At 39.8% G+C, this 27,707-nt stretch overlaps 1 protein-coding gene across 1 annotated transcript in view; it reads right to left on the minus strand.

Moving 5' to 3' along the window:
* dnah9 (dynein, axonemal, heavy chain 9) overlaps nt 1-25,208 on the minus strand; it is a 202,293-nt gene extending 177,085 nt beyond the window's left edge. The window contains 15 exon segments of the mRNA XM_078163039.1: nt 1,122-1,230; nt 5,533-5,679; nt 6,182-6,308; nt 9,248-9,316; nt 9,517-9,631; nt 11,130-11,280; nt 11,373-11,489; nt 11,959-12,126; nt 12,292-12,525; nt 16,801-17,012; nt 17,888-18,018; nt 20,596-20,754; nt 20,844-21,040; nt 24,799-25,190; nt 25,193-25,208. Of these exon segments, the coding sequence (XP_078019165.1) occupies nt 1,122-1,230; nt 5,533-5,679; nt 6,182-6,308; nt 9,248-9,316; nt 9,517-9,631; nt 11,130-11,280; nt 11,373-11,489; nt 11,959-12,126; nt 12,292-12,525; nt 16,801-17,012; nt 17,888-18,018; nt 20,596-20,754; nt 20,844-21,040; nt 24,799-25,190; nt 25,193-25,208 (2,344 nt within the window).
* Nucleotides 25,209-27,707: the final 2,499 nt, after the last annotated feature.

Raw genomic sequence — 27,707 nt, forward strand, 5'->3', positions numbered from 1 at the left:
TAAATAAATATCAGCTCGATCACTGTGTACTGGTATTTTTTACATCACAAATTCTCCTATAATATAACAAAACACACATACAGCATATATTCAGATAGCTCTTGCATTTGCTGTTTTCAACACACACAATTCCTCTTCTCTCCTAAAGAAATCTCTCTGCACATAAGCAGATATTTTAAAACATGTTGCTTTTAAACATGTAGAGCTCTATGCTAGAACTATTTCTTGATCAACAGTGTATCCATGCACCCAAATTCTCTGTGCAGGCTTTCTGTAGCACATGTTAATAACGGCCATATACACACAATAATACCACACCTTACAACTGCATAGTAATGACAAGACTGGGGTGGCTGTGGCTCAGGAGGTAGAGCAGGTTGTCTGTTATTCACTGAAAGCTATGTTTTGTTTTCTCTAATAGTGGGCCTCCATAGTTATGAGCATGCACACATTGTTTGTTGCAATATGCTCTGAAACGCCAGGCAACAAACAGAAGTATTCTGTGGATTAGCAAGAAATCAATGAATGTTACCATAAGAACATTAATGGAAAATTAGGCTGCCTGGCATTTAAGGCCATTTGACTGTCCCTGTGGTTTCTCAATGAAAAGCTGTACAGATGTCTGTCCAGGTGAACCTACTAAGCCAGTGTTTCCTCGAAGACATCTCAGGTGAACTGAGAAGCACAGCAGGCACCTAGCAATAAAAATTCAGAGGTGCATGACCAAGCTCTGTGACAACTTTTGGAGCCTTCATGCTGAGTGCAAAAGGGATTATTACATCATTTTCTGGTGCGCAAAGCTTGCACCAGGGACACTAAGCATAAACCACTTTGGAATTGCTTCTGATCAGGTGGTCAGGAGCAGCACCTTGTATGATGTGTGAGGTTGTGTTAATGTATTATTACTGAGATTTAGAGGTTCTGGCAACAGTATTTGGACATGGCCAGGCCAGCTCTTTCCAGTCTTTATGCAAAGCTAGGCTAGGGGTCCCTCTTGAATGCACAGACATAAAGATTGATATCCATTTTCTCATCTTACACTTGAAAGAAAGCAAAGCAACACTTGTACTGTTTATTTGGAATAATTCAGAGTATCCCATAATTAACAGTTATGTCCTAACCTTGGCTGTTCCAGTTGAGACTCTCCTCTGCCTTTTTGAGCTGAGCGTCGATGTCCCTGAGCTGGCCCTGGACCAGAGGATGCTCCACATCGAGCACAGAGTGCATCACCTGCAGCCAGACAGTGGGAGAGAGAAACACAAGAAGTAGAGAGATGTGATGTGATCTTCAGCCTCCATTAAGTGTGTACAGAAATATCATTTCAATATAACTTCTGTGTGGCCTTTCAAGCCCAGAGCATTAAGACAGGATGTCGTCCTCATTAAAGTCATTGTTTCTGAATCATTCCATGTTGCCATGACTTAATTGAACTTGAACTTTTAGCTTCCTGAAGCAATGAAGTGCTGTATTTTTTTTCTAAATGTAATCATCTCAGTGAGGTAGGTGCAATATGTGTGGATGGGCTTTGTGGGAGCTGTCTTCTGTGAGGCTGAGTTAATTACATTAGTGATTGCTCTTGTTTTATGCTACGTTATTTAAAGCTCTCATTAAGACCAACAATACAATTATGTGTTTGATAGTGTCTGTGGCAAATAGAGGCATATTTTATGCACTATTTCTTTTATTCAAGTCATTAAGTGAAAACACGCACACAATAAATATTCACCTTAGCAGAATTTTAGAAGAATTCTAACATTTCTGTTTGTTAGCATGCACAGCAGTCAATGTAGTTTAGTTGAGTAGAATGCATGTGATCCATGCCATAATTCTGACATTTCTGACATATCACACAGCAGAAAAGAAAATCTACAGCCATGATAGCAGCCCTTAAAAGTTCTAATGCTCTTACAAAGAATACTAAACCCACAAAATTATTATTTGTATATCAATCACCCACCCTGCATTGCCTCCATGGTAAACAAAGAATCCAAAAACTGAGAAAATTCTTAATAAATTTAAGTCACAGGGTTTGCATTTAACAATAGCAAAGCTATATCAAGACAGCTGTTTAGAAACTCTCACACAACCCATGCAGTATATCCAAGTCTCATTTATCTATTCGTTTATCCATTCATTCATGGGCAAAGCAGGGGCCTGTATCACGAAGCAGGATTTTGTCTTAGCGAGGTAACTTCAGGGTTAACCCTGGGTTTTCTGTCTCACGAAGCCGGTTCAGTTCTTATCGGGGTAGATCACCATGGTAACTTACTCTGAACGGCTATCCTGCTCCGGAGCAGGGTAAGTTCAGGGTTGAATCTGATCCTATAAAAAGCACCACCCACTGGCCAATCAGCTGTTTGGAAAAAATTGACTCCGCTGACAGAAATGCAGCCCAGTCAAGTGGGAAGTTTAATTAATTTGATTCATTTTGATTTGAAAGTTTATTTTGAACATTAAAAAAGAAAAGAAAGCAACAACAACAGACAACGAAAAGATTGTTCAAAAAGGAGTGGAAAGAAGTCGAAATTTCATCCCACCCCTTCATAAGAAAGAAACTGATCATTTGCAGACACTAAATAGCACCATTAATTAGTGCCAACATTTTGTTTTGTTGGAGGAAATGATCCCTGTTAAAGAGAATGGGCCTAATTGACAGCTTTGCTGCTGGAAATGTGGAAAGTAGCCTATATGTCTACACTTCATGGTGTTTGAGGGATTTTCCTTCTTGTTTTTTAAAGAGGGAGACTAGGTATATTTTTGCGCAGCTGTTAATTTCTAACACAGCTCAGTATCAGGATGATTTTATTCAGACTATCAATTTGGTGTTGATAGGATTTAATTGTGGCGTCAGCTTTAAGCTTTATTGTAGTATATATAACGTTATGACAAAGAAGACCAATTTATCAGACGCAATGATGTTAGACAATAATTGTAATACACGCAATTCATCTGCGCAGCATTGATTTCATGGGATTCAAGGGTGTGATCAGTGTCAGATGTACAGGTACAGGTACTGTAGCTACTTGAACCAGTGATGAGTAATTTAACCCACACATCATTTTATTTGCTACCTTGTTTTGTCTTGATTTTTCCCTCTCTCCTCCTCTATTTCTTCTTTCCTTACCTGCTTTTTTTTCTTCTCTATTATGTGATTTCATTGATGTTTTGACAGGGGAATTTCTTTGATAAGCTTTTAGTGGCTTCTAACCTCTCCGGCACTTTTCTTTTTTTAATCTTGTAAATTTTATAGGCCTACTGTCTGTTTTTAACATTAGGTGCAAATAAACTAATCTAAACTAAAACTAAACAGTATTCATCCCGTTATGCGTTGCCACGCATGTTTCCTCCTCCTGCAGCTGCCACAGTGTTGGCCTTTTCTGTAATGTTGCTTTTCTCCTCCTCATATTTTAGTAGAATTAATCTCTGATCCTCACGAGAAATACTTTTTTTATCCTCACATACGGCGCTCTGTGAGGATGCTCAGTGAGGATGCTCAGTGACGCTCAGTGACGCTGCGATTCTCTCATGATTGTGATTGGTCCGCTACGTGCGCGTTCACAGCTCTTGATAAAGCAACCCTGGGTTGTGTTACCGAGTTGATATCCAGCGTCGTAATACCGATTATCCTGATTGCCATTGTTAGGGTTAGTCAACCCAGGATAGGTCTGGGTAACCCAGGAAAGGTTGATCTCGCTTTGTGATACAGGCCCCAGGTGCATTTGAACTCTGCTCAGTGGAACGCACAACACTCATCAATAACTTTCTCAGATTTTGGATTCCTCGTTCACTGTGGAGGCATGTGAGGAAAACAAAGTTTCCTCCACAATTTCAAACCAATCATTGGGATGAGTAATTTATATGTAAATGATTATTCTGTGGGTGAAATATTCCTTTAAGCACCGATACAGACAACTTTGCTAATCTTAGCAGAGTTTTACCACAAGTGGAGCAAACTATGCAAAGTCTGTCCTTAGTGTGAAAGCTTAGTGCGGTAAACCAGCTGTTATAATTTCAGATCACTTGTATACAAATGCAAATGTAAACTGTTGATTTTCAGATATCAAAGAAAAAACTTGTAAATATGACTAGAGAGCGGAGCTAAAGGCAAATGGGACACACCACTAGGATAAATCCATGATCATGCAAAGGAAATCTTTTATAATATCTTGTCAAGAACTAAAATGTAGGATAGATAAAAGTGTGACTGCACCGAAAGAGACATCAGTCTATCCTCAAAACAATTAGTATTCATCCTCTGGGGACAACAAATGTCCTTACAAACTAACTTGGCAGTCCATTCAATGTATGTTGTACTGACTAATGGACAACTAAAGGACCACTGATGCTAGTATAGCTTAAAAAATCATACTGACTCAATTTCAAGTAGCTTTGCTGGCCTCTTTACTTACAGTAAAAGGACAGAAGTGCAAAAGAAACGCAAAACTCAAGTCTACCTGCTACTGTACTAAAATTCTCTACAGCAATGGGAGAAACACAGTAAAGCTTATTTGTCATCTCAATGTGTTTCATTATTTTTCCATCTCTGTTTGATTGTTTTACAGTTTTATTTTAACACAGAATGTTCCCTCGAATTGCATGGGTGGGTCTGTTGCACTGCAAAAGACTGAAAGACACAATATCTGACTATAGAAATATCAGATAATGTTTAGGCCACAGCTCAATAATGTGGCTGTAAAAAGGGAATTAACTTTATTATCAAAAGTTGCTTCTTACTAAAATGGAGTCTGTTAATTTAACAGTAATGTGTTTGTTTGTCGATGTTTGTCAGACTGCTGGAGAAGAAAGTCTCCAATTTTGTTACAGCTCAGCTCCTTCATTATATCATAAAACATTAAAGATGTTTGTTAGAATGTAGGCGCAAGACAATCACAAGCAGCAGATGTCAAACTACACAATACGATACAGTCCCACTTCAAAATGTAGACAGGAAGTTAAAAGACAAAACAACGGAATTAGTTTGCTAACATTAGTGGTAGCCATAGACTGTATTAAAATATTGGACGTAGTTATCATGATGTCGACCATTGGTTTGAAGCCTCGAGTTTAGCATTTAGACCTTCACCATGTTATTTTTTTGGAGCCAGAACTGACCATATTTGGATGAGAGGGTGGAGCTGTTGAAGAGTGAGGGTTGGATCTAACTAAGAGCGCCAGGACAGTTGTCATGAATGGGGAAATTACCCAAATAATTTTCAGTACCATGCTGTAAACATGTTTGTTTACAATAAAGTTAGAAGGTTCTATGGGGATTGACTTGCTCTTGGAGCCAGCCCCAAGTGGCCATTAGTGAAACTGCAGTCTTTGGCACTTCTATGTTGGCATTTTTCATGCCTGGAGGCTGCCATTTGGTGCTAGCTCAAATACTAATGAGTTAACTGAACTCTACCTTGGACGTCACAATGATACCGTACCACTTTCAAATTCATTGCTGTGACCTCAGACAGCTAGTGAGCGTGTGTATCTGTCCTTTAATACAGTGTCTTCACTGCTTTAAGCCTAATCTCCGCTAACCTTGTTGTATCGGCCCACAGTGAGCTCCAGGTTGGCCACATACTGCCAAAGCTGCCCCCTGGTGGTGTAGATCTGCACCGCAGTTTCAGGGATGGCCTCGGTCTGTCTGGCCTCCAAATACTTCACTTCTCTCAGCACAGACGCCAGCTAGGAAGACATTGAAAGAGAAATTAGACATATGAATACACTGAAAACAATTGAGAGTTTTTTATCAGCACAGACTGCTATTAGTGTCTGCCAATATTTAGCATCTTTACTTTTAAGACCAATTTCACACTATAAACAATTTTACAGACGTGCATCCAACACTAGAGTTTCGGTGTTGGTGGTAGAAAACTTTCTACTAAAACTCAGATTAATGAGTTGTAGGTTAGCAATGCTTTAGGGCAGCGTGATCCAACATTACGGTCTTTAAATGAAAAATTAAAATACTGGCCCAACTAATTAAAAAGATGAACTTTATCTGAAAGATTTATATTCAGCTGCAGGCAGATGTACAACACTTACTAGAAGATATTTATTACAAGAGATCAGCTTGATATATCACCAAACTAATAAATCACTCAGATCCTGTCCACGGGTATTCAAAAGAATTACAAGCAGTCCCACATCTTGCAGCTTGTCTTGGATCAGTTTTTCTTTTTCAAACCTGCGGGTTGAAGTTGACTGAGATCAGCTGAGTGGTTGGGTCTCTGCTGATTAATGGCAAGCTGAGGTTGTACTGAGAACTCTCGCCCACGGTCTCTGTCCATGTCTCATACAGGCTGGCTGAGTATCTGGAATACCAAACACAAAGAACGCAATCTGTGATCACAATCAAACAAAAGTTATTATCACAGAAAAACAATTTGTACCTTTCCCGTCAGGGTATAACATTGTTTCAGAGTCCCATTAAAAGGGCCGGCACTTTTATTTCACTAGACCACGGGCGTAAAAACAGCTCACATCATGGAAATTAACATAAGCGAGAGAAAAAAACAAGCAGCTAAGAGGCATATGATTGAGACATTTTCCCAATCCTCAGAGGTTGTAAACAGAATGAGAGGCGTAATTCATTCGTCCACATCAGGCAGACAGTAAGGCATAGGGAGAGGTAGCGGTGAAGGAGAGTTAGACTTAGGTGCGGGGGGGGTAATATGAGGATAAACGCTGATTCATCTGCGAAAGACTGGGAACAGAGAATATGTCAGGGCTCGGTACAGCTATATCAATCTGTAAATAGCCACGATTATGATGAGAACTTCAGTGCGCACTGTGTGCTCCTTATTGGATTTCTGCTGTGAGCTTCATTTCCTGATAGTGGCACCTCAGACGCAGAGGCAATCAAATGCCTTGGTCATGGCCATAAATCACGCTACATTTTGTCTGTGGGGGTAATGAGTGAGCATGCCCGTCCTGTTCCTGACTGGAATATGTATAATAACGGTGGCATTCATCGGAGGCAGCGGCGATGATTATTACAGCATAACAAGGGCTCTAATTTCTGATGGGAGTAAATTGAGGGCAAAGAACTGGTGTTGTTCATCATTCCATTACTCTGGGTGGGGGAACATGAAGTGAAGGAGTGATATTAGGCGTGCAAAGCATAAAGAATGGCCGTTTGTCTGGGTGTGTGTCAGTGCATCTCATTCACAAAATACGTCTGGGTATAGTGGACACACACACACACACACACACACACACACACACACACTTTCATGATGATTATAATGATTTTCTAACCTTTAACCTCCCACAATGCATACTCAATTTGAATAATTACTGTAACCTAACACTAATATCAATCTAGGCTCAATAAAGGCCTGCAACAAATGAGAACTGTCATTATCAATTAATCTGCCAACTAAACATACAGAGAAGTGCTGCTGTTTAATCTGCCCTCACTGATACAAATGGGGTAGACAAAATGAAAGAAAAACCCAGTCAGTATAACACAGGAGAATTTATTGCAGGTAAGCATGAAGATGATACATGATTTTATCACAGACTGCAATAAAAAACACTCACAGTAAGTTGATCGTGGTGAATTTCTATTATTGGGATAATTATGAATATCAAGTCCAACAGCGACCAAAGCAACTGCTGGGAAACCAACGATAAAAGACTCTGCAAAAACAGGCTGCATACACACCAGCCTTAAAATAACACAAGATCTTAATCAAACATTAGCATATTTCATATCAAAAGCTATTATGTCATTTCAAATAGTTGAAATGTAGAAAAATATAATGTTATAACAAAATGTAAGGTAAAGTGATTCCACTATTTTTAGTGCCATTTTAAGAGTTTTAAAAGAAAATTTCACCATGGAAGCCTATAAGAACAACAAACTTTTCTTCACGGATTCAAATTAAAATGCAGTGAGTAACTGATATAAAAATTTTAAGGGTGAAGTATTCCTATTAGAATATTTTGATGATTGTATAGAGTATGGTGACATGACATTTTCATATCGTCCCATGCCTTAATGCAGGACTGTATTAATGCTAGCTCGCTGGACCTTATACCTAATTAGCTAACCATGCAACTTAATGTATTTATGCCATTTTATTTCAGTGTCCAAATTCTGAGTGCAAATGTATGCACTATATAGTGCAATCAAAAATTCTCACAATGAAATTCATATTCTACTGTTGCATAAATAACAGTCTATATAACAGTATATCAATACAATGATGCAAAATGACAATGATTCCAAGGATCCAAAACAGGGCTGGGTAATATATTATACAAATATTGTGATTTAAGATTAGATATCATCTTAGATTTTGGATATCTTAATATTGTAAGTGCTGTAAGGCTACATAACAGTAAGGTGATGTAATTTTACGAACCAGACTGTTCTAACTGTTCTATTATTTGCCTTTACCCACTCAGTCATTATATCCACGAGTGATGATTATCTATCAAAAATCTCATTTTGTAAATGTTTTGTGAGAGCACCAATAGTCAACCCTACAATATCATCCCAACATCAATATCGTGGTATTTGGTCCAAAATATTGTGATATTTAATTTTCTCAATATCGCACAGTCTGCATCTAAAATCTCAATTTACTAGTTATGATTCTTACATTACCCCCAAAGTCAAACTTCAAAGTGGCTAAGGGAAAAATGGAGAAACACGTTCATCCTATGGAATTTCTCATTTTTGTATGAGGACATTTCTTCAAAAGTATAGAAATGGAAAATCTATCTGACTCTCATGAAACTCATCTTGATTCCATTGAAACAGCATTTCCCCCTCCAATGTGATGCTTTATCTTGCAGGTTTTGATGCTGGATGTAGTCTAAAAGGCCATTTCTCACTTGGCATCACTGAGCAGCGACAGAGCATATGGGATTATGGGAGTCCTATGAAATAATCTACAGAGCAGCGCCACAGTAATGAGAACATAAATCATGCCTGGAGCTCCATGTCTACATGCTATTCCACAGGGGCTGCTTCATAAATGTTATACACTCAACTGACAAAATCACAACTGTTCAGTTTAAAAACAGCGCTGGTATAAAATTACAGGGGAAAAAACGTCAGAGACAGAGCTACTATCTGATTCATGTTGGCTTTTATGATATTTACAGTCCAATAAGAAGGCGTTCTATTCTGTCACTGTCTATTCTATTTTATCTTTCTCTCTGCTCTTTTTATTCAGCAACACATACATCAAGCATGATGACATATAGTGTAACACACTGAGACAAGATCCACACACACCTGTCCAGCAGTTGCATCATCTCCTCATACTTCTGGATGACCCTGGCTCCCTCTGCGGACTCCAGGCACCTGCAGAGAAGATGGGATTTTACAACCCATGCAAAGGTTATATTCAGCATCATTCCAGTGGCCAATATTCCAGCAAATCATTTTTTTGTGTGGCCTTTATAACAACTCACATTAATTTACACTGAAACCGCTGGAAATGCATGGCCACACCAAAATTCATTTTTTTATCTGCTGTGTTTGAGACAAGAGGGGGGACTCACGGGTAGGAAAGGTGTCTGAATTTGGAGAAGGGGGTCTGGATGCGCTGCTGTAGCTCCTGAGCCCATCTCAGCCCACCAGCTACAGCTGGCATGTTCTTATTCACTGGAGTCCAACCTGAGCAGGTTAAGAATCATTACTCACTGTTAGACACATACTTACCACAAAGTCAGTGAAAGACTGAGAAAAAATGGTCAAGCTGAAGTTTGGTGGAGCTATGCTGAGAATTACATTTATCAGAAAATGAATGAAGGATAATGGTAAATGATCCAGTCCTTGAAATAAAACAAAAAGTTAAAGGACAGCACAGGATATCTCTATCGAGTCTAATTACCCACCCATAAAATCCTGACATGAGGTCTAATTACATACATAAGTGAAAACATCTGAGTGGGCAGAAAATAAGTGTTGAACACTCTTCATAAAAGGTGGACCTTCTGGACCTTCATCAAGAATGTTCAGTGTTGAGCACTCTTGACGAAGGTCCAAAAGGACCAAAACGTAACTAATAAATTGTGAAGCTGAGCAAGAGCAGTGTGCGGTATTTTATGTTCAAAGACTCAAGTGATATTTTCCAATGCACCTGCATCTGCGAATATCTCTCTTTAAACAAGAAGGCTGAGGCTGAAATCTCAGGCCCTGTCTACATGTATATAGATATTTGTTTAAACTGATTTTTTCCTTTATGTTTTGGCCTAGTATCTTCACGCAAACATGATTTTTGAAAATGCCTTCTTAAGTGCAGAATTTTCAAAACTCCAGTTACTTTGTACCCATGTGGACATGTAAAATGGAGTCTTTGGGAAATGATTATGTCTCCTTAGTTCATGCATGTCCATTATTGCTATGTGTAATGGACCAGAAACAACAACGATGGCAGACTATCACAGACAGATTTTTTTTTAAACGGAGGGGAAAGATGGCTGTTCTCAAAAATATCCTTATACATGTAGACAGGGCCTCATACACAGGTGTCTCAAAACCTGAACACCTGAACAAACAAAACCAAAACTATATGCATCAGTACAGATCATCTATTTTTAATGAGTACCATTATCATCTGAGTAAAATGTGTCAATATCTGTACTCGTGATGATGGAAAATCTTCACTTGGATTAGTGTGTTCAGCTCTCACTCTTGTGATCAAAAATGATCTGAAGCTCAGTCCTGACACCGTTCTGTGAGTAGTTTTTAAATGAATAAACATGGCAAATTCTGATCAACCCAGATTAATTTCAGGTTCAAAATAAGAAGTTCTGATTAGACCACACGCCTTCCCAGATCATATCCCACCCACTTTCAGATTAAACATCACCCATCTCTTGTATAAATGCGGATACAGATAATTTAGTAAAGTGAACAGATACAAATACAGATAATGGTGTACTCACTTATCCCTCCGTTTAACCACACTGAACAGTAAATTAATCCCAGAAATTCGCAGTCTTAACCTGAACATTACTATTTTCATCTTCATACCTAACCTCAGCAATCTAAAGGTAGATTTCAGCCTCAATCTGGTTTGACCTCCTGATCACACTCTGCTCACTCATACATCTCTGTGAAGTGACTAAATTGAGTATTATGTAAAATGCAGGCATTTTTTGGCTCTCACCCTGCTCCTCTGCCGTTTGGATGTGTTTGTTGTAAAGGCGTTTACAGCCATCCAGCTCTTTGTCAAACATGGAGACGAGGAGGGGGTATCTGTCCAGAGCATCTGTGGCCACTAAGGGGCGCTCCAGCAAGCTACCAAACATATCCACAACCTGCAGACATCAGATAAGTGAAAGTACTTTCAGTGACTGTGTGTGTGCGTGTGTGTGTGTGTGTGTGACACAGGGAGATTAAGTTTTCAGACCTTGAAGGCATGCTCAAGTCCAGAGGCATCCTCAAAGGCCTGGCAAAAGATGGCTCCTAGTCGTCGGTCTGTGTCATCCACCTTAAGTTTGAACTCCCTCGCGTCTTCTTCATACTCCTGCAGGGCAGATAGCTTAGCTAGACCAACAGCCAAAAAACCACACAGCAGTGCACGCTAACGCAGAGCCAGCACAGCAAATTCCTTTTCACATCTCACTGACTCAAAGCCATCCAGCAGGGAGCACTGACTGGGTCTCACAAGCAAAGTAAATTGCTTTTCTTGCTATAACTCAGGAACATCTTGCTTATGCAACTAGATGGCACTGAAAAAAACACATCATTTCATTTGGGCAGAGATACAATTTGCTCCACAAACGCTGAAGTGACCAGAATGTGGTGGTGTTTGCCAGCCTGAAAAAAAGAGCATGTACTGAGAAGTATTCAGCCTGTGGCCTGTGTCTTGTATTTCATGGAACCTTTATGAAAATAAAATGTCCTTCAAAGTCGCTTTATAAAATTACAGCCAATTTTCCCAGCAGGCAAGTGAACAAAACTGTCATGCAACCTGTGATCCTAATACTTCATACCCTGTTGTCGAGGTCCAAGCAGTCATAAGGCTTGTCTGTGAACAATTTGTACATGTCCGCAAACTCTTGGTGGAGCAACTGGACCCGCTGGCTGAGCGCTCGGCCTCGGACGCCTCCAATTTCCAATTTCTCAAGCTTCAGCAGGTCCACAGCTGTAAACAGGATGTCCTATTGGGAAAAAGGAAATGGGAAACTAAGGGCAATCAAGCTAAACTACAGTATCACTGTCAAGACAGGTCTAATTTTCACAAAAGGCAAGTTTAAGCCAAAAACTTCAGACATTTCTCAATTATTCGCCACCTTTTGAGTAATGAAAAATGTTTCCATACTCACTTTAATGGTCCTGACTCTGTTGATAAAACGGTCAAGTCTGGAAAAGACCAACAGTGGGGAAAAGTCCCAAGGCCTCACAAAGCTCCCATTCCTCTGGTACTGGCTTAGATTGGCCCTCCGGTCCTCGTAGGTGCTCCTGAAGAGCTGCAGAATCTCCAGGCTCGTCTGCACCTTCAGGAGACTCTCTGAAATCTCTCCTTTCAGAACCTCCTCTGGGACTATATAAACCTGGGCCTGGTATCAGAAAGCAGTAACAGGTTAATTGTTGCTACAGTGTCAGATTAATTTAGTAATCCCCATTTCAAGAAAGCATTAGCATTTTCGTTTAAAAGTATGTACCTGTCCTGGGGCACCACAGCCTCGATGTTTTTTTTTTAAGACAGCAAGCGGTTACTGCTGCATCTGCCACCCACTGGCATCAAGATTCTATATTTTGGTTGGGCAGCAAGAGACTATAACTTGTTTTACAATGCAGCTTTTAGCTGCATCCACTCATAACAACTTGTACTAGGGGTGACCCCGAATAGTCGATGATTCAGTGATTCGATTCGGAGAAGTCTGATTTGACTGCCAGTCTCGCCGTCGAATCATCACAAAATGTGGTCATGAAGTCACCATTCTGACTATATGGGGGTGCTCACTGCTGCTCAACATCTTGATTTGACATAGAATGTATTTGTTTTCTAGTAATTCATGATATATAGCCTATTTTGATACAAACATCAGCCTAATTTCTGTTAATAAAAAAGTGAAAATGATGTGTGCGTTTAATCAGTAGGCATAATCATTACTAAGCATGAATAAATCACCCAGTCACTTGATCCAAATAAGCTGAGGTGAGTGAGTGCGCTGCAGGACCATCAGAGCAGCATCGAGGCCTACGGTGATTTACGGTGGCGGAGCGCATAAAGAAACACTTTGGAGGAGGTATGTGCTCTCAAATCAAACTTTTTACTTTTTTGAAGGATTATTTGTTTACCTGAAGTTTCTTGAAACGAATATCACGGCTGATTGTTTTGTTGATAGACTAGACGTTTTTTGAATTTTTTATTATCACTATGGGGGGAATCCGGCAGTGGGGATTTCAGCACCACGGACAGCACGCGTAAAAAGACTTGACAATCATCTCCTTTTAAATGTGTTTGCTGCTAGCAAAATTATACATAATAAATGAAGACAGTGACATATTTTCAATTAAAAACAATGAGTTGAACGTTCATTTCAACCTCTTGTAGTACAACGAATTTCAGAATTGTGCAAGTGCGGCCGGAGAGCAGGCGGCAGTGTTTGACGCAGGAAACTCGATATGGACTTGAAAATCAGTTTCAGAGTGGGGGTGGTTCGGAATGGAGGGCTGTCCCCGGCTGGGCAGCAAGTCTGCGCTCATCTAGAGCATCATACCTTGATGAAGTGAAACGAATAAAAATAAAGATAAAATGATAACCCTTTTACTTTTATTATTATTATCTTATTATGCCAACTGAAGAATTAAATTTGTTTATTTGGGTGTTTTAGCTCTTTTCTCTGGAGCGGAAACTGACGCAAATGAGCTCATTAATCAATGAGGGGGAAAACAACATGATTCGACAATTAGTCGGCTAAAAGAAAAATCTGTCAAATCAGATTTGACTATGAAAATTCTTAGTCGGGGACACCCCTAACTTGTACCATACACTGCAGCTATAGTGTAGATGACCTGGCTTAAACTCTTATTGTGTAATATGTGGGGTGGGTGACGAGATAAGGATTGTTGTTATCCTGACGTGACTTCAGCTAAAAGATCTGACACGATTCTGGCCAAACTGGGATATGTGAGGAGAATCAATTGTTCTCTGAGCTGGGTGTCTGAATGGAAAGAAATAACACTTGGAACATATCTACAGTACCTACAATGCTTTTTTTGTCACAATGCTTGTTTGTCATACACTATAAATTGTCATGATGAACCAAGTCTTTGGCTTTTTTGTGAGTAAACCCTCAAATGTACAACCCCATGTCTGAGCCTCTCTTATTTAAGTCTTGTTTATGCTACATACAACACAGCCAAAAAGAGCTGCTTCTTTATTTATTTATCTTCTACATGGATCATCAACTGGTGTGGATGCTATCTTCCTGCCCAGGACAAGTACTCAGCTTTAGCCTCAGTTTTTAGTATGATATCATGTATGAAACTATCAATTAGCCATTCTGAAGTCCTGTCCCATTTTTCTTTGTGCTCCAATAATAGTTGAGCAAACTTCTGCAAAACCTCAGTCAACTTTTGCCTGACTTGAATTGACTTAAAAGATGTGGCTGCAGGCAACTTGTAGAAGCAACTGTCATCACATCTGAAGTTAGCTAATGTTAGCAAAATGCTAGCTAACTAACTAGTCAACATAAAGCTACATCAAGAGGAGTTGCCCTAATATCCGATCATCAGTGTCAGCCAGATTGGCTTTCTCCTTATTTCTGTGACATGTTAAAGAGATCTGGAAAACGCAAGATAGGTTGGTTGCTGACATATTTTTATTTTTAAAATGACATGAATTATCATTAGCCAAAAAGATTGAGGCTAATATTCCTTTGTTGGTATTATCTGTGTAAGGCTACTTGCTGTCCAGGAGTTACTTTTGATGTTGTTTGGATATGCACTTCCATTGCGTACTGTAGTCCTTCTAGTCAGCTTCTTGAGGCTTCAGTGCCTGACGCCCAAACACTATCTAATAAACACTGCAGCACAGAAAACCAGCATCGCCATGTCTCTTTTGGTCAAGCTTGTCAAACCTTGCAACAGTAACTAAGGGAGGCAGGACTTGGGATCTGTCAATTGCATTTTTAAGACTTGTTTACATTATTCTCTTTTCAAAGCAAGGACAATGAATCTGGCATTTTCATCCAACTCACAGAATAAGAGTTAATTAGCTAGCAAGTGACAGTCACCAGCTAAGAACCCAAAATATAAAAAATTCTATTGTATTCTATAAATCTGCATATGTGTCGTTCACAAACAAAAAGACGGACAGCTGTAGCAACAGGACAGGGCTTAGCAAGCAGTCATTTCAGGGAACTCAGATCACCATAAAATTCTGCCTACATCATTTTCCTTGGTGTGGATTCTGTGGTTGCCTCAGTCATACAACAAGCTGCAGCAGCAATCTGAAAGGAGTTCATCAAACTCAGACCACAGCAGCAAACAGTCGTGTGCATTAAAGAAAGCAGTAGTCATCTGTCGTATTTGCTCACCAAAACCACAGAAGCAAGACACTTCTTGGCTTTCTTGCAAAGAGTTAAATGAGAACATGGATACCACTCACTCGAGTTTGGAGATGATGAGCTTAGCTTAGCATAAAAACTAGGGGCAGAAGGAAACAACTAACCTCACTCCCTTCAAAGTTGAAAAATAGGAACTATATTCTTTCTACCTAACACCAGCCAATCGTTTCACTGCACAGAAGGAAGCGTGCATCTACTGCTAGCTCACCTAGCACCACTGAGCTAGCTAATATTACAGCTCAGCCAAGGAGGACACCATCAATGTTTACATCTAGCACTGTCAAAAACATGCGAATTCGATCATGAGTAGATGCATGCTTCCTTCTTTGCAGATTGATAAGTAGCACAAAGGGTAAGATGAAAAATATGTAAGTCTGTTTTGTATTTTGAGGTGAACTGTCCCTGTACAAAATAGTGCTGAGAGTGCAGATCCATAACAGTCCCTTAAAGTTCACAAATTAACATGTTATATTTTGTTTGTTTAATTGGATTACCTGGAGTGTGTGCCTGAATTGTCTCCTACCTCTAGTTACATTCTTAACAGAAAGAGACCTGATCTTGAGACCCTGTGTTTTTATCACAAGTATTTCAGTTAATACTGTGCTTACATGGTGAATGTTCCTTGAGAGGGGATATATTGCAAACATTTAAAACTGACACACAGCAAACCCAGGCAGGATGGTATTCCAGGTAGGATCACCAGTTGGTCTCTGGAGCTCTGAGCAAAATAAATTAGGATTGCGGTGTGGAGTCTGCTATGTGCACTGTGGGTACTGAAGCGCCACAGGATACATACACATCCCAAAAAGAGAGAAAAGCTCTGGGGAGGGTTGTGAATACGGGCCCGCAGCTGAATTTTGCCCTGGGCCCCCCTAGTGAGTTAATCCGACCCTGGTGGGACAGAATTTCTGGTACACTATACAATTCTGGCAGCAAAAACAAAGGTTTGTTTCCAAAACACCGAACACAAGGGAAGAAGGTAGAATAAAGAAACAGTGAAAGCCTTCATAGCTGAGAAGAATAAAGAAAAGTTCCACCCACAGACAGTAAAACTTCATCAACAGAAAATTCAAGAAAAGAAAATCTCAGTACCACCCACCCACTCTGTGCTGACAGGGGATCTCTGACAGTTCAGAAACACCACAACAATGATTCCTTAGCAACAAAGATTGTTACCATAAAAATAATACTGAAAAAGAAAGAAGCTCTTGGGATTGACACAGAGATTGACGACACAGAGACAAGAGTGCCGTTGACCTGTTGTATGAGGAGGTTGGCGGTCTCCTGCAGCAGAACGATGAGGCGTGCTGGGGTGTTGTAGTATCTGGAGTTGGCCCACACCAGGCACACTGTGTGCATCAAAGGGCCGATCTGACTCCTAACATCAGGAAACTCTGCGTTCTCCATGTCCTCAAACAGGCGCTGCAGGGGCCTCAGGTAGGTGCAGATGTCCTTTGCCTCCTCCAAGGCTGGTAAGTGAAGATGTGATCACAGTCAGTTCAACCACATATACTACATGTGAAAAAGTAAATGGTGATAAAAGAGTTCCTACACATTTTACATTTCAAAATGTCACTTATTCAGACTACTTCTTTGTGGAATTTTCAGACCAAATTTGAAATCTCAGTACAAACAGATGTTTATTATGGAAGTAAATGGATGTGAAATCCAACTGTTGACATGAACCGGTATGATACATTCTGACTATGTATGCTATTATGTTGTCAAATAATTGACAGAAAATTGTAGCTAGGCACTGTAGCTTAACATACTGAATAAATCATTTATTGTTCCCCCCATATTTTGTTTCTCGTTAATAAACAACTACCAAAAATGAGTTGAAAAAAAAGGTAAATTATTTTATTTTCAAGGCATCTGGACAACCTTGTTTATTTATTGTCCATGGAAACAATGAATTCAGACATACAGGTAATGTTTCCTTGCACTGACAAAATAGTACATTTTTGTGATAATAACAAATAATAACATCACTACATAGCTCATAAATGTTAAGACAAACTTTGCCTGCCTGCTCCAAACACCATGAAAAACACTCTGCATGTACGCTCAATTTATTTTTAGAAATTCTGAATTTTATATTTAGAAAACAGAACAGGGGCGCTGGTCTGGAAAAAAAAATCCTTCCAAACTCTGGTTTTTCCCATACTTATCCAGACCTCAAAATGACTAAAATCAAGTTTCATACTTTTTCAAACTGCGTAAGAACCCTGTGATAAATTATTGTAAATCACGTACAAGCCCGTCAACCTAACAACTGCTGCACCTTGGAAAGCAAGCCCTCATTTCAGTTCCCTCTTGTCAGGTGTACAGACTGTGTCATTACCTGCAAGGACATCTTGCTGCATATTAGTAAAAGCAGGGGAATAGCTGCTCTCCACAGCCTCCAACAGCACTGCCATCTTATTCACCTTTGAGGATTTTAACTGCGAGTGGATGCATTCCAGGTCTGCATATCTTCAAAGAGGAAAACAAAGTTTGCTATTACATTTCACCACTAGTTTGTGTTACACCGGCTACTTTTAAGTAAATTTCTAAATTTGTGAGTAAAGAGTCAGCACATTGAATCTGCATTGGTGACAATGCACAAGAAGAGAAATGGAAGTGAGGAAAGTAAACAAACAGCTAAAGGCAAGAGAGAGTGAGACCAAACAAACTTGTTACATAAGGCAAGATTACTTTTCTTTAGCCACTGAGCTTTAGCAGAGACATTCCATGATGGTTTGTGTTATTATTCACTGGCACATGGTAAATATATGAGTTGTTCTTTCAACATTGGATTGTGTTAATGTTGCTAGCTGGCTAACTAGCATTAAGACGGTCTTCCAGTTTACCTTTGTGCATGACCATAACAGACTACCGCTGCTGGTGTGGAGAGTTACTGGCAGAGCCATCTAGACATTTTTATTTTACTGTTAGTAAAGGTCTGATTGGTTTACTCTGGAAAATCAAATACTTTTTTTCTGTCAGGTCAAGTTTATTATTACGGAGATCATTCAGTTGTGCTTTTTACATTCTAAATTTCACAGTGTTTGCACAGGTGGCATTATTAAGTGCATGACGCATTCCCATATAGGACAGGACCTCTCAAATCATTATAGTAATTAACAAAGAGAGGGATATCAGAACTTTTTTAGATCTGTACATTGGTGGCCCTATTACATAATTTATTCAATTTAGTACTGAGTTCAAACTTCCAACTTTAATTTTTATTTTCTTTTTTTTATATTGTCAAGTCAGACACTACATTAAGGAAAAGTGCCCCCCCCCCCCCCCCCCCCCAAACTTATCCTTTTCTCGAAAATGTTTTGCTACCTTCAGAATTCAAGCAGCTAATATCAAAATTTGTGAACTGTTTTAGTACTTGGTTTCTTCAGATCTTATTAGGGAAGCCTGGGGCAGTCACTTGAATTGAGTAATATCAGCAGCAATGACCCTGGTTCATTGTAGTTTTATTATCTTTGCAATGTGTTATCCAGTAAAAGATGATGAACATACTGCATCACTAAAAAACAAAACTTAACTGCATTTCCCCATTAGTGTCTCCCTAGTGCAACAAGTGCTGCTCTGCTTAAGGATCGCTTGTGCATCTTTCCTGGTTTTGCTGTGCATCATACAACTTTAGGACTATAACTTCAGAGTGACACTCAAAAGCAGATTTGTTGAGATTTGCTGCCCAGTCAGAGCCTGGCCATTTTTGGTTGCTCCGCAAGAAATTTTGAGTTGCTGTACAACATTCCCCTCACCTGGAAGTCTACCACTCCACCCTGCTTTGAACTTTGGCTCCGTAACATTATGGATAATAAAACATGGAAAGACTGCATCTGTACGAGCTCAATACACAGAATAGATTTGAGAGGATTAAGGGACCATTCTTGGCACAGTGTCATAGTACTCCACATCCATAGGGACTCTGATCTGCCTGTCTATATATGCAGATCTTGTGTTAAACTTGATTAATTTATTCATGTTACTTTACCTTGATCTTGAGCTGTTACTACTTTTACAAAATCTTTTAAAGACTATTTGTGTAATCTTGTTAATTGCACCACATCCTTTTTATTCTGTTCTGTTCCACTTTTATTTGTGTTGTAGTAGTATTTGTATTTTTTTTAAAAGTTTATAACAAATTACGGTTACAAGATGTGACAACAAAAACACTTTATGGTACCAGAAATTACTGTGGTCACATATGCCATCATTTTGTAGAGTCTTCAGAGTTTAGAAAATCATGAATACATATAGATTTTGTTAAGACAGACAGCATATTCTGAGTGGCATTTATAAACTATTTGGGGTATTATCATGTTGTGGAACTTCTTGCTTTTAAGAAATTAAGTTTTTCTCCCTGCCTCTCACATCGGGGGCTATTCAAAGAGCCAGTTCACCCAAATTACTACTAAAATTACTTTTTTTAGTTTTTGTCCAGGTTTGTGGGTTAGTACACAATTGACTCTAATTTGTGATGCTCACAGCACTTTATAGGAGCATTTAAAATTAAACATCTCTTTTCAGAATCTGTGCCAAATACAATGGAGCTGAATAGATAAAATAATTAACTATCTATAATTTTCAAGGGGATATTTTCTACTGAAGAAACAGAGAGTATGAAAATGTTCACGGTGAGATGACAGACTGAAATCTGTATCTGCATTGTACTGGGAGAATTCTCTGGTTGTAATTCAGTTAGTCCAACTGGATTGGATGCAGTCCATAACTGCATATGCTGAAGTTGTAAACAGATGGAGAACAAACAAGTTCTTATCAAACAAAAAAGTAGAGGCTATTGGTCTCATGAGATATAATTCTGCTATGTAAAGAAATAAAACACTGGGGTCCATATTACATTTTTCACTTGATAGCACAGGTGTTCTGGATCTCAAATAATTAGTAACACCAGTAAAAACTTCTGAAACAATTCAACTTTCACATCCTGTAGGGACGTGTTATTTCCACACAATCACAGCTCTGGAACAAGTGCTTCTCAGAAGTTGCCAGTGGATATTCAGTGTCTGTATTAACAGAGGCGCTGACCTGTTCTTCCAGAAGAGCAGCTCTGTGTGTGGAGTGGGGTTTTTGCCCTCCAGCAGAGCCTCAGAGGAGTCTTTCTTCAGGACGGCGCGGATCTGATGGCTCCACTCAATCACTGCTGACTCCAAGGAGTGGATGATACTCTTATCCACAATTTCCCCCCTGTGAGGTTTCACAAAGAAACCATTTACTTCAGACGTGGGACAACTGATGCATTGACATGAACCTTTATGTCTCATGTGTTTGTTTACCTTTTGTCCATCTCCAAAGCAGCTTGCTCTACTCTCTCGGAGCCTGCAGGGAGAGGCAGCAGCGTTTTGCCTTGGACTTGGCCTGACACCACAAACACATTGGTCTTGAGGGAGTGGACATGGCGTAAGACGTCCTGACACACAACCTTGGGCCATTCAATTTGGTTTTTGCTGTTAGACAGCAGTGGGGCCACAACCTGGAGGAGCATAAGGAAATCTGAGTTTTCTCAACATGGAAAAATGTTTATTTTGGAGTAGAAGTTTGATGCATAGAGTGGTAAGAACGTATTTACATCTGTTACGTCAGTGAAAGTAGTCATGGTCAAAGTTTTGTGTTCTTGGTCTACTTTGAGTACGTATCAAAAGTATCAGTACCATTGTGCAACAGAATGAGCCATGTCAGTGTTATGTTACATATTATTAGTAGTAAAAGAGGGAGGATGGCTGCATTGATGGATTATTGAATGGGCCTATTCTGGGCTAGCCTTGCATCACCAGGCTCTTCATGTACGGGTAAGAGCCTGGTTTCCATTCACTCTGAATTTTGTCTGGATTCTGGTTCCAGTCTAGAGAGCAGATCCGGAATTCACCAAATTCACCAAAGTAAAAGTGTTCACCAAAGTAAAACTTTAAATTCTGGTGATTTACAATAAAAGAAAAAGGTTAATTTAATGGCTTGGGGCTTTTCTTGTAAATTATATTCTTTAAATTAAAAAGTTTCACCGCATTTTTATTAGCTTGGTGCTTTATTTTGACGGAAAGGTGCATCCATCGAATCACGGATCCTGTCTCTCTTGCCCTGGTTCCGGGTCCTTACCAAACCGGCCACTAAACGGCCCCAGACTAATTCTGAGCACAACTCCAGGGGCCCAAAGTGTAAGGGCCCCCACTGGCATTCACCCGCAAAATGTCACTCAAATTACCTTATACCGACCAGGAAGACACTCAAAATGACCACAGAAAGATGCAAATTAACTACAAAGAAACACAAAATTACCTCAAAGAAACACAAAATGTTTACAAAGAGACACAATACCACCACAATGGCTGCCTGGCTTGATAGGGTGTACAGTATACATTTGTTAGCAGATTAAGTTTCTGTTTGTGAGTGCTTGTGTAGTTTCTAAAAAGGAAGGAATTATAAACAAAATAAGACAGCTCAATACAAACTGTTAAACTCAAACAGGTTGGCTGGCTTAATGTACCACTATGCATAGTGCTGCCACAATGTGGAACCTTGAGACCAAAATGGCGCCAGCTACGCATATTAAATCATCCTACAAAAAAGAAACAGCTCCACAGGTGGAAGCTAATTGCTCTTAAGTGGGCCTAATTAGCATTACCAGCAGTAATATTAGCCGACATAAAAAGACACCAAGAATGGTCTTTGAAGGGGATGAACAAACATTAAACGATATTAACAGGTGACTTAAAGTACTTACAGCTCAATGGACGTACACAAAAGTCAAAAACAAAGACAGCCACACCCGTTTTGGAATCAATTGGCTACACTAATGGAAGTTTCCAGAAAGTTATCCTGCGGTCCTTGCCTCTGCGCTAACTACGCTGAGGAGACGGGTCGTACCAAAGAGGGCGGGGGGGCGGAATAGTCCAAGTAGAGCTGGGCTATATGGAGAAAATCAAATATCAGGATATTTTTTTACCAAATATCTCGATGTCAACAATGCGACTATACTGGTTGACTACTGATGCTTTCCCAAAATATTTACACAATGAGATTTTCGATAAATAATCATCATTAATGTGGATATGATGACTAAGTGGTTAAAGACGAACAATGATAAGATAGAACAGTACTGGTATTTTCAGAAAATTACATCACATACACGCAGCCATTAAAACCGGGAAAAAACATTTATGATATTGATACCCAAAATCAGAGACGATATCTAGTCACATATCAGGATATGAATATAATATTGTTATATTGCCCAGCCCTAAGTCCAAATAGTGCTGCCCTTTTTAACAATTGGATTAATTGATGTTGTAGCTGGCTGAAGTGGCACTGAGCTTGACTATTGTTTAATCTGTAACATCATAATTTAAAAAAAAATCATCATGCTTCTGTATGCAAAACCTTCACGTTTTCACAGCAACAGTAGCTGTCTGATAAATACAATCAGGCTGGATTATGAACAGGAAATGTAAGCAACTGCACCGGGGCCCCAGACCCTCAGGGGGCCCGAAGGCTCCAGATCTCTGTGTGGTAATGTAATTATTTGCAAATGTGCTTAATAGGCCTACTTTATGCACCACCTAATGTTGGGGGCCTTGAGGTAATCCAACCCTTCTTTTAAAAGGGCCCTAATTAAGAATCTAGTTTTCTAGTTTTTTATTATTTTAGTAGTCCATATGTTGTGCTAATGTAACCTGGTTTTCTTTCCAAGTTCATCTTACTCAGCTATGTTGTGTAACTGACCTTTAGATACCATACTAAATAATATATCTTTAGTTCACTACATTATTTTTAATTACTCTAATAGCTCTTATTTATTTTTCATGGGAAGCACTTTTATAACACAATATGGCGACAGAGGACAACAACGAGAGTTACAGTTGCAGGTGTAATGAGTGCAACAGTAATACAGTCTGATATGAACCGAATAAGTCTGAAGTTGTGTTTTATCCCAGGCTGTGATTGTGTTGATGAAAGATTATTGGAAGACAAACTGTATCCAGGTTATTACCTGTCCAGAGTGACTGGAGAATGTCACCCATTAAGAAAGAATGGTTACACTTAGATGGTGCATTTCATTAGATACATTTGTGCTTGACCCCTCTCAAAAATGTTAATAATAATACAATTGTTCAAAGTTATTAAAAGGTACCAATCGAGTTACTGAAAACCAGTGAAAGAGGTATCTTTAGTCAAGGGTGTTAAAGGCACAAAAGGGTTTGTCTGCCCCTACACTAGGATTCCTCTCTACATGTAAGTAGAGCCAAGTGAGTGACTGCTAAGGGGTGGTACCCATGACGTGTTTTTTGGGCCCTCAAGTTTATTGTTTTCAATGTAGACGTGCGGCAGGTGCAGATAAACAGAGTTCAACTTTTGGAACGCAGCAACACTGCAAGTCATGTGATGAGGAACAACCAATCACAGCTGACAGATATATTTCCCTTCTTCCATTAATATCAGTCTGTGGTAAATGTAAAGAGGAAGTTGATCATTTCAATGCAGGGCTACACAGAGCTTTACACTTTTGCCACGGACAATATTTTTGGTCTAATATACATTTACAAAACGCCTGAAAGAAGATCAGCTCTGCACTCAGGATTTCAAGTAAGTAGGCTGTGATATAGTGCCGGTTATGGTGGCTTAGAAACCCCAGGCGCAACTTTAATGTCACCTAAATAAAATATATATGGATAGGCCTATACAAAAGTGTGATCAGCCAAATATATTTAAGGTATCACCTGTGAAAGTTGTGATTATGAAGAATGGCCCCTTTTAAAGTGTTATATTACTGCACACTTGACACTTTTGTTTTAAAAGTCTTATCTCTTATCTGGTCAGAATGAAGCTCATTTGCTTGCTTGTAGCTACATCTGTAAAATAAATGTAAATATTTCCCTCTAGTGAAGTGGAAATTTAAATCACCTACCTTCCACCACTCCCACAAACTGTTTGCAAATTAGACACTGATGCAGACAAGGTGTTGGGGTGGGGGGGGGGGTGCAGAAATGAAGTGGACTACAAGCATAAGAAATGTAAAATAGTTAAGTTACTTAAAAGTTAAATACGATTTATGAGTACATTGAGTGAATGTATTCTGTTACGTTACAGTTAGCCTAGTGAGTGACAAAGTTTAAAAGTCCACACTCACAGCTGAGCAGCTTCACTGTGGCTGAGAGACAAACTTGGTCATGTTGTCATGTGAGCCCCCTCTCCATGCATCTAACAATAATTAACAGCTCTGCTCTGCTGCTTGCTTACCTCCTCAACTAGAGCAGAAAAGTGATCCAGTGGAGCGTAAGACAAGTCCCCGTAGACCAAGTTGTCCTTCATGGACTCTGGACGTAGCGCTGTCCTGCTTTGCTTCACAAAGTACACCGCCTTGCTCTTACAGCCGGCTGTGAAGCCTGCGGCGGGCTGTAGCAACCCGGCCGCGCTCACAGACACCACCAGAGTCCTCCGCTCGGCGCTGTCCAAAAACTCCTGCAGCACCTGCCTGTTGTCCTCGCTGGACACGCACTTCTGCCATTTGTCTTGTTTCAGTTTGAAAGTCCTCAGCACATAGTCTCCTATAAAGTCCAGTCTTGCGTCCTCCATGTCCGCGGGTCGCACTGCTGCCGTCCCGGGTCAATCCTGGAGAGTGTGTGAACTGATTGTGTCTCGGCCTCCATAGTAACGCAGTGTTTGCATTAATCAGGCCGTCGCTTAGGGGACGCGAGCGACCTGGGGCTGACCCAGGACCGGGACATCCCTCTGTCTGTCCACCTGCTGACTGATACCCATTGTTCCCCTGCAGCCTTTTGTTTGACTTTCACTGGGAAGTTATTGTCGAAGTGTGGCCACTAGAAGCTATTAGTTAAGGTGATTTAAAACCATTATGTTCCAATCACAGCCCCTGCATCTTCATTCTGTTCATGTCTTCAAATATATTTCATCAGGGCCGTAATCACCTATTTAACGCTGGGGGGACCATTTTCAATCAACACCTGACTGACCTCGGGGGGAATTCCCCCGTATTTTTAAAAATACGTAGGCCTATATGAAATTGTGGTGATAGCTCATATTTCAGAATAATTTGCCCAAATGAAATAACAAGCACACTATCAGGAAGAGAGGAAAAAAGGGAAGTGAAATAAAAATAAAATACTAAGCTACGCAGGGTAGAAGCAAGTAGGAAAAATGTATATATTAATGGAGGAAAGTGAATAGAGAGCAAGAGCAAATTTCAAATATTACAGATCTTAATGACATACATTTGTATCACTTTTTATAGTTTTACATCCATGTTCCCCAGCTATGTTAACTATTGATGTCATTGCATTCAGATGTCAGTTTTGAAGACTTAATAGTGTGAATCAGACAAAGAGAAAGGATGCATTTTTTTTTTATTACACAGTAACAATGAAAAACTGCTCTAATACAACAGTAGTGTCCCACTGTACCAACAAAAGTGTCCCATTCTCCCAGAAAGTTGCACTGCAGCTAAAATGTGTGTTAGTAATATGTTTTTGAATCAAGTCTACTTTTCAGTTTCACTGTAGCTATGTTGGTGAGGACATATTTCAAAGAAAAAAACATCACTTTAGTGAGAAATCAGTAGTTGACAAAAGGCTGTATTCTTCTTAAGTCAACATCATTAGCTTCATCATCAGCCAGTGGGAATAATGAGAGGACAAACAGAAGACAAAACATCTTATCAAGTAAATATTAGCCTATATTGTTAATACTGTTAATGAAACAACCTTTTATCTGAGTGGTTTGGTTGATTGAGAAAGATGTGGTTTTCACAGTTAGCCTCAAGGTGGCACAACTGTACTGAGAACATCTGGCCTGTTCCATGAAGCAGTTAGCTCGTTACTTTGGTTTTTAAAAATCAGTACGTGTTTCAGATTTGACTGGTTCCTGTTTTTTTTTTTCCCCCCAACAAAGATGTCCAGAAGCTAATAACTAATAAACCAGTTTCCAATCTGATCTGAAACTCTGAACAATGATACAAGTCCACTGATCAGGGTTCAGACCCAGTTGTAAGTCTCTAGGTTGTGTTAGGGCAGACCAACAACATCATACTCACTCAACTTGCAAAACAAGTGCAAAATACAAGTTTAAGAGCATTCTGGGGTTTTCTGGAAGTACTCAGCTGTGTCCCTTTTGTTCCCCTGTGAGGAATGATCAAACTACACTTGTAAAGTCTGCATTCATCCCCATAAAGCTGTTTAGTAGAATTTGGCTGCAGCAAACACAATGTGTGTGTAATCTGTTCAGTACTCTGATGTGGGATGAGAAACAGGATTATGAGCAAATGTTTTCTTTTCTTCTTCTTGTGTCTCCTGGAGGTGCAACTCATAGTGGAGCATGATAGACCTCTGAGGAAGGAGTGTGTGTGTGTGTGTGTGTGTGTGTGTGTGTGTGTGTGTGTGTGTGTGTGTGTAAGAATATATGCATGCAGACTGGAAGGTGTGAGTCACTCAGATTGACCAGAAGCAGCAAATGAGGAGGTTCAGTTCCTCTGAATGACTTTGAAGATTAAGATGACAGACCAAAGAGAACCATCACAGCCAGACTTTCCATTTTAGAATCAAACAAGCTGCCTGGTCACTGATATGACGGAGCTGCTGGCTACATCCAGCTGGGTGGCTGGACACTGAAAAACATAAACCATGAACGTCTGCCTCACCATGATCTTTAGATCAGCTAGGGGGATTACAGTAAGACTGTTGCTGCACAAAATGGCAGCAGGGATTGACAAAGTTTGGCAATTTGAAATTGAACATGTTTCCACACAGTTCCTGCCTCTTGAAGCAAGTTTGAAGGGACAGTTGACTCCAATATCAAAAATACACATTTGTCCTCTTACCTGTAGTTTTATGTCTAGATCTGCATTGTCTTGGTGTGAGTTGCTGAGTGTTGGAAATATTGGCCATAGAGATGTCTGCCTTCTCTTCAATATAATGGAACTGGATGGCACTCGGCTTGTGTTGCTCAAAGTGGCAAAAGCAATAATATTTGAAAAACTCAACAGCAATGTCTCTCTCCAGAAATCATGACCTGATTACTCAAGATAATCCACAGACCTTGTTGTGAGCAGTTTCATGTAGGAACTATTTGCTTTCCACTGAGCTACACCCACCAACTGCATCACCACGCAGAAGAAGTGTGCATCTACTGCTAGC

This window comes from Epinephelus lanceolatus, chromosome 21 (assembly GCF_041903045.1).
Source record: "Epinephelus lanceolatus isolate andai-2023 chromosome 21, ASM4190304v1, whole genome shotgun sequence".
NCBI classification, from domain to species: domain Eukaryota; kingdom Metazoa; phylum Chordata; class Actinopteri; order Perciformes; family Serranidae; genus Epinephelus; species Epinephelus lanceolatus.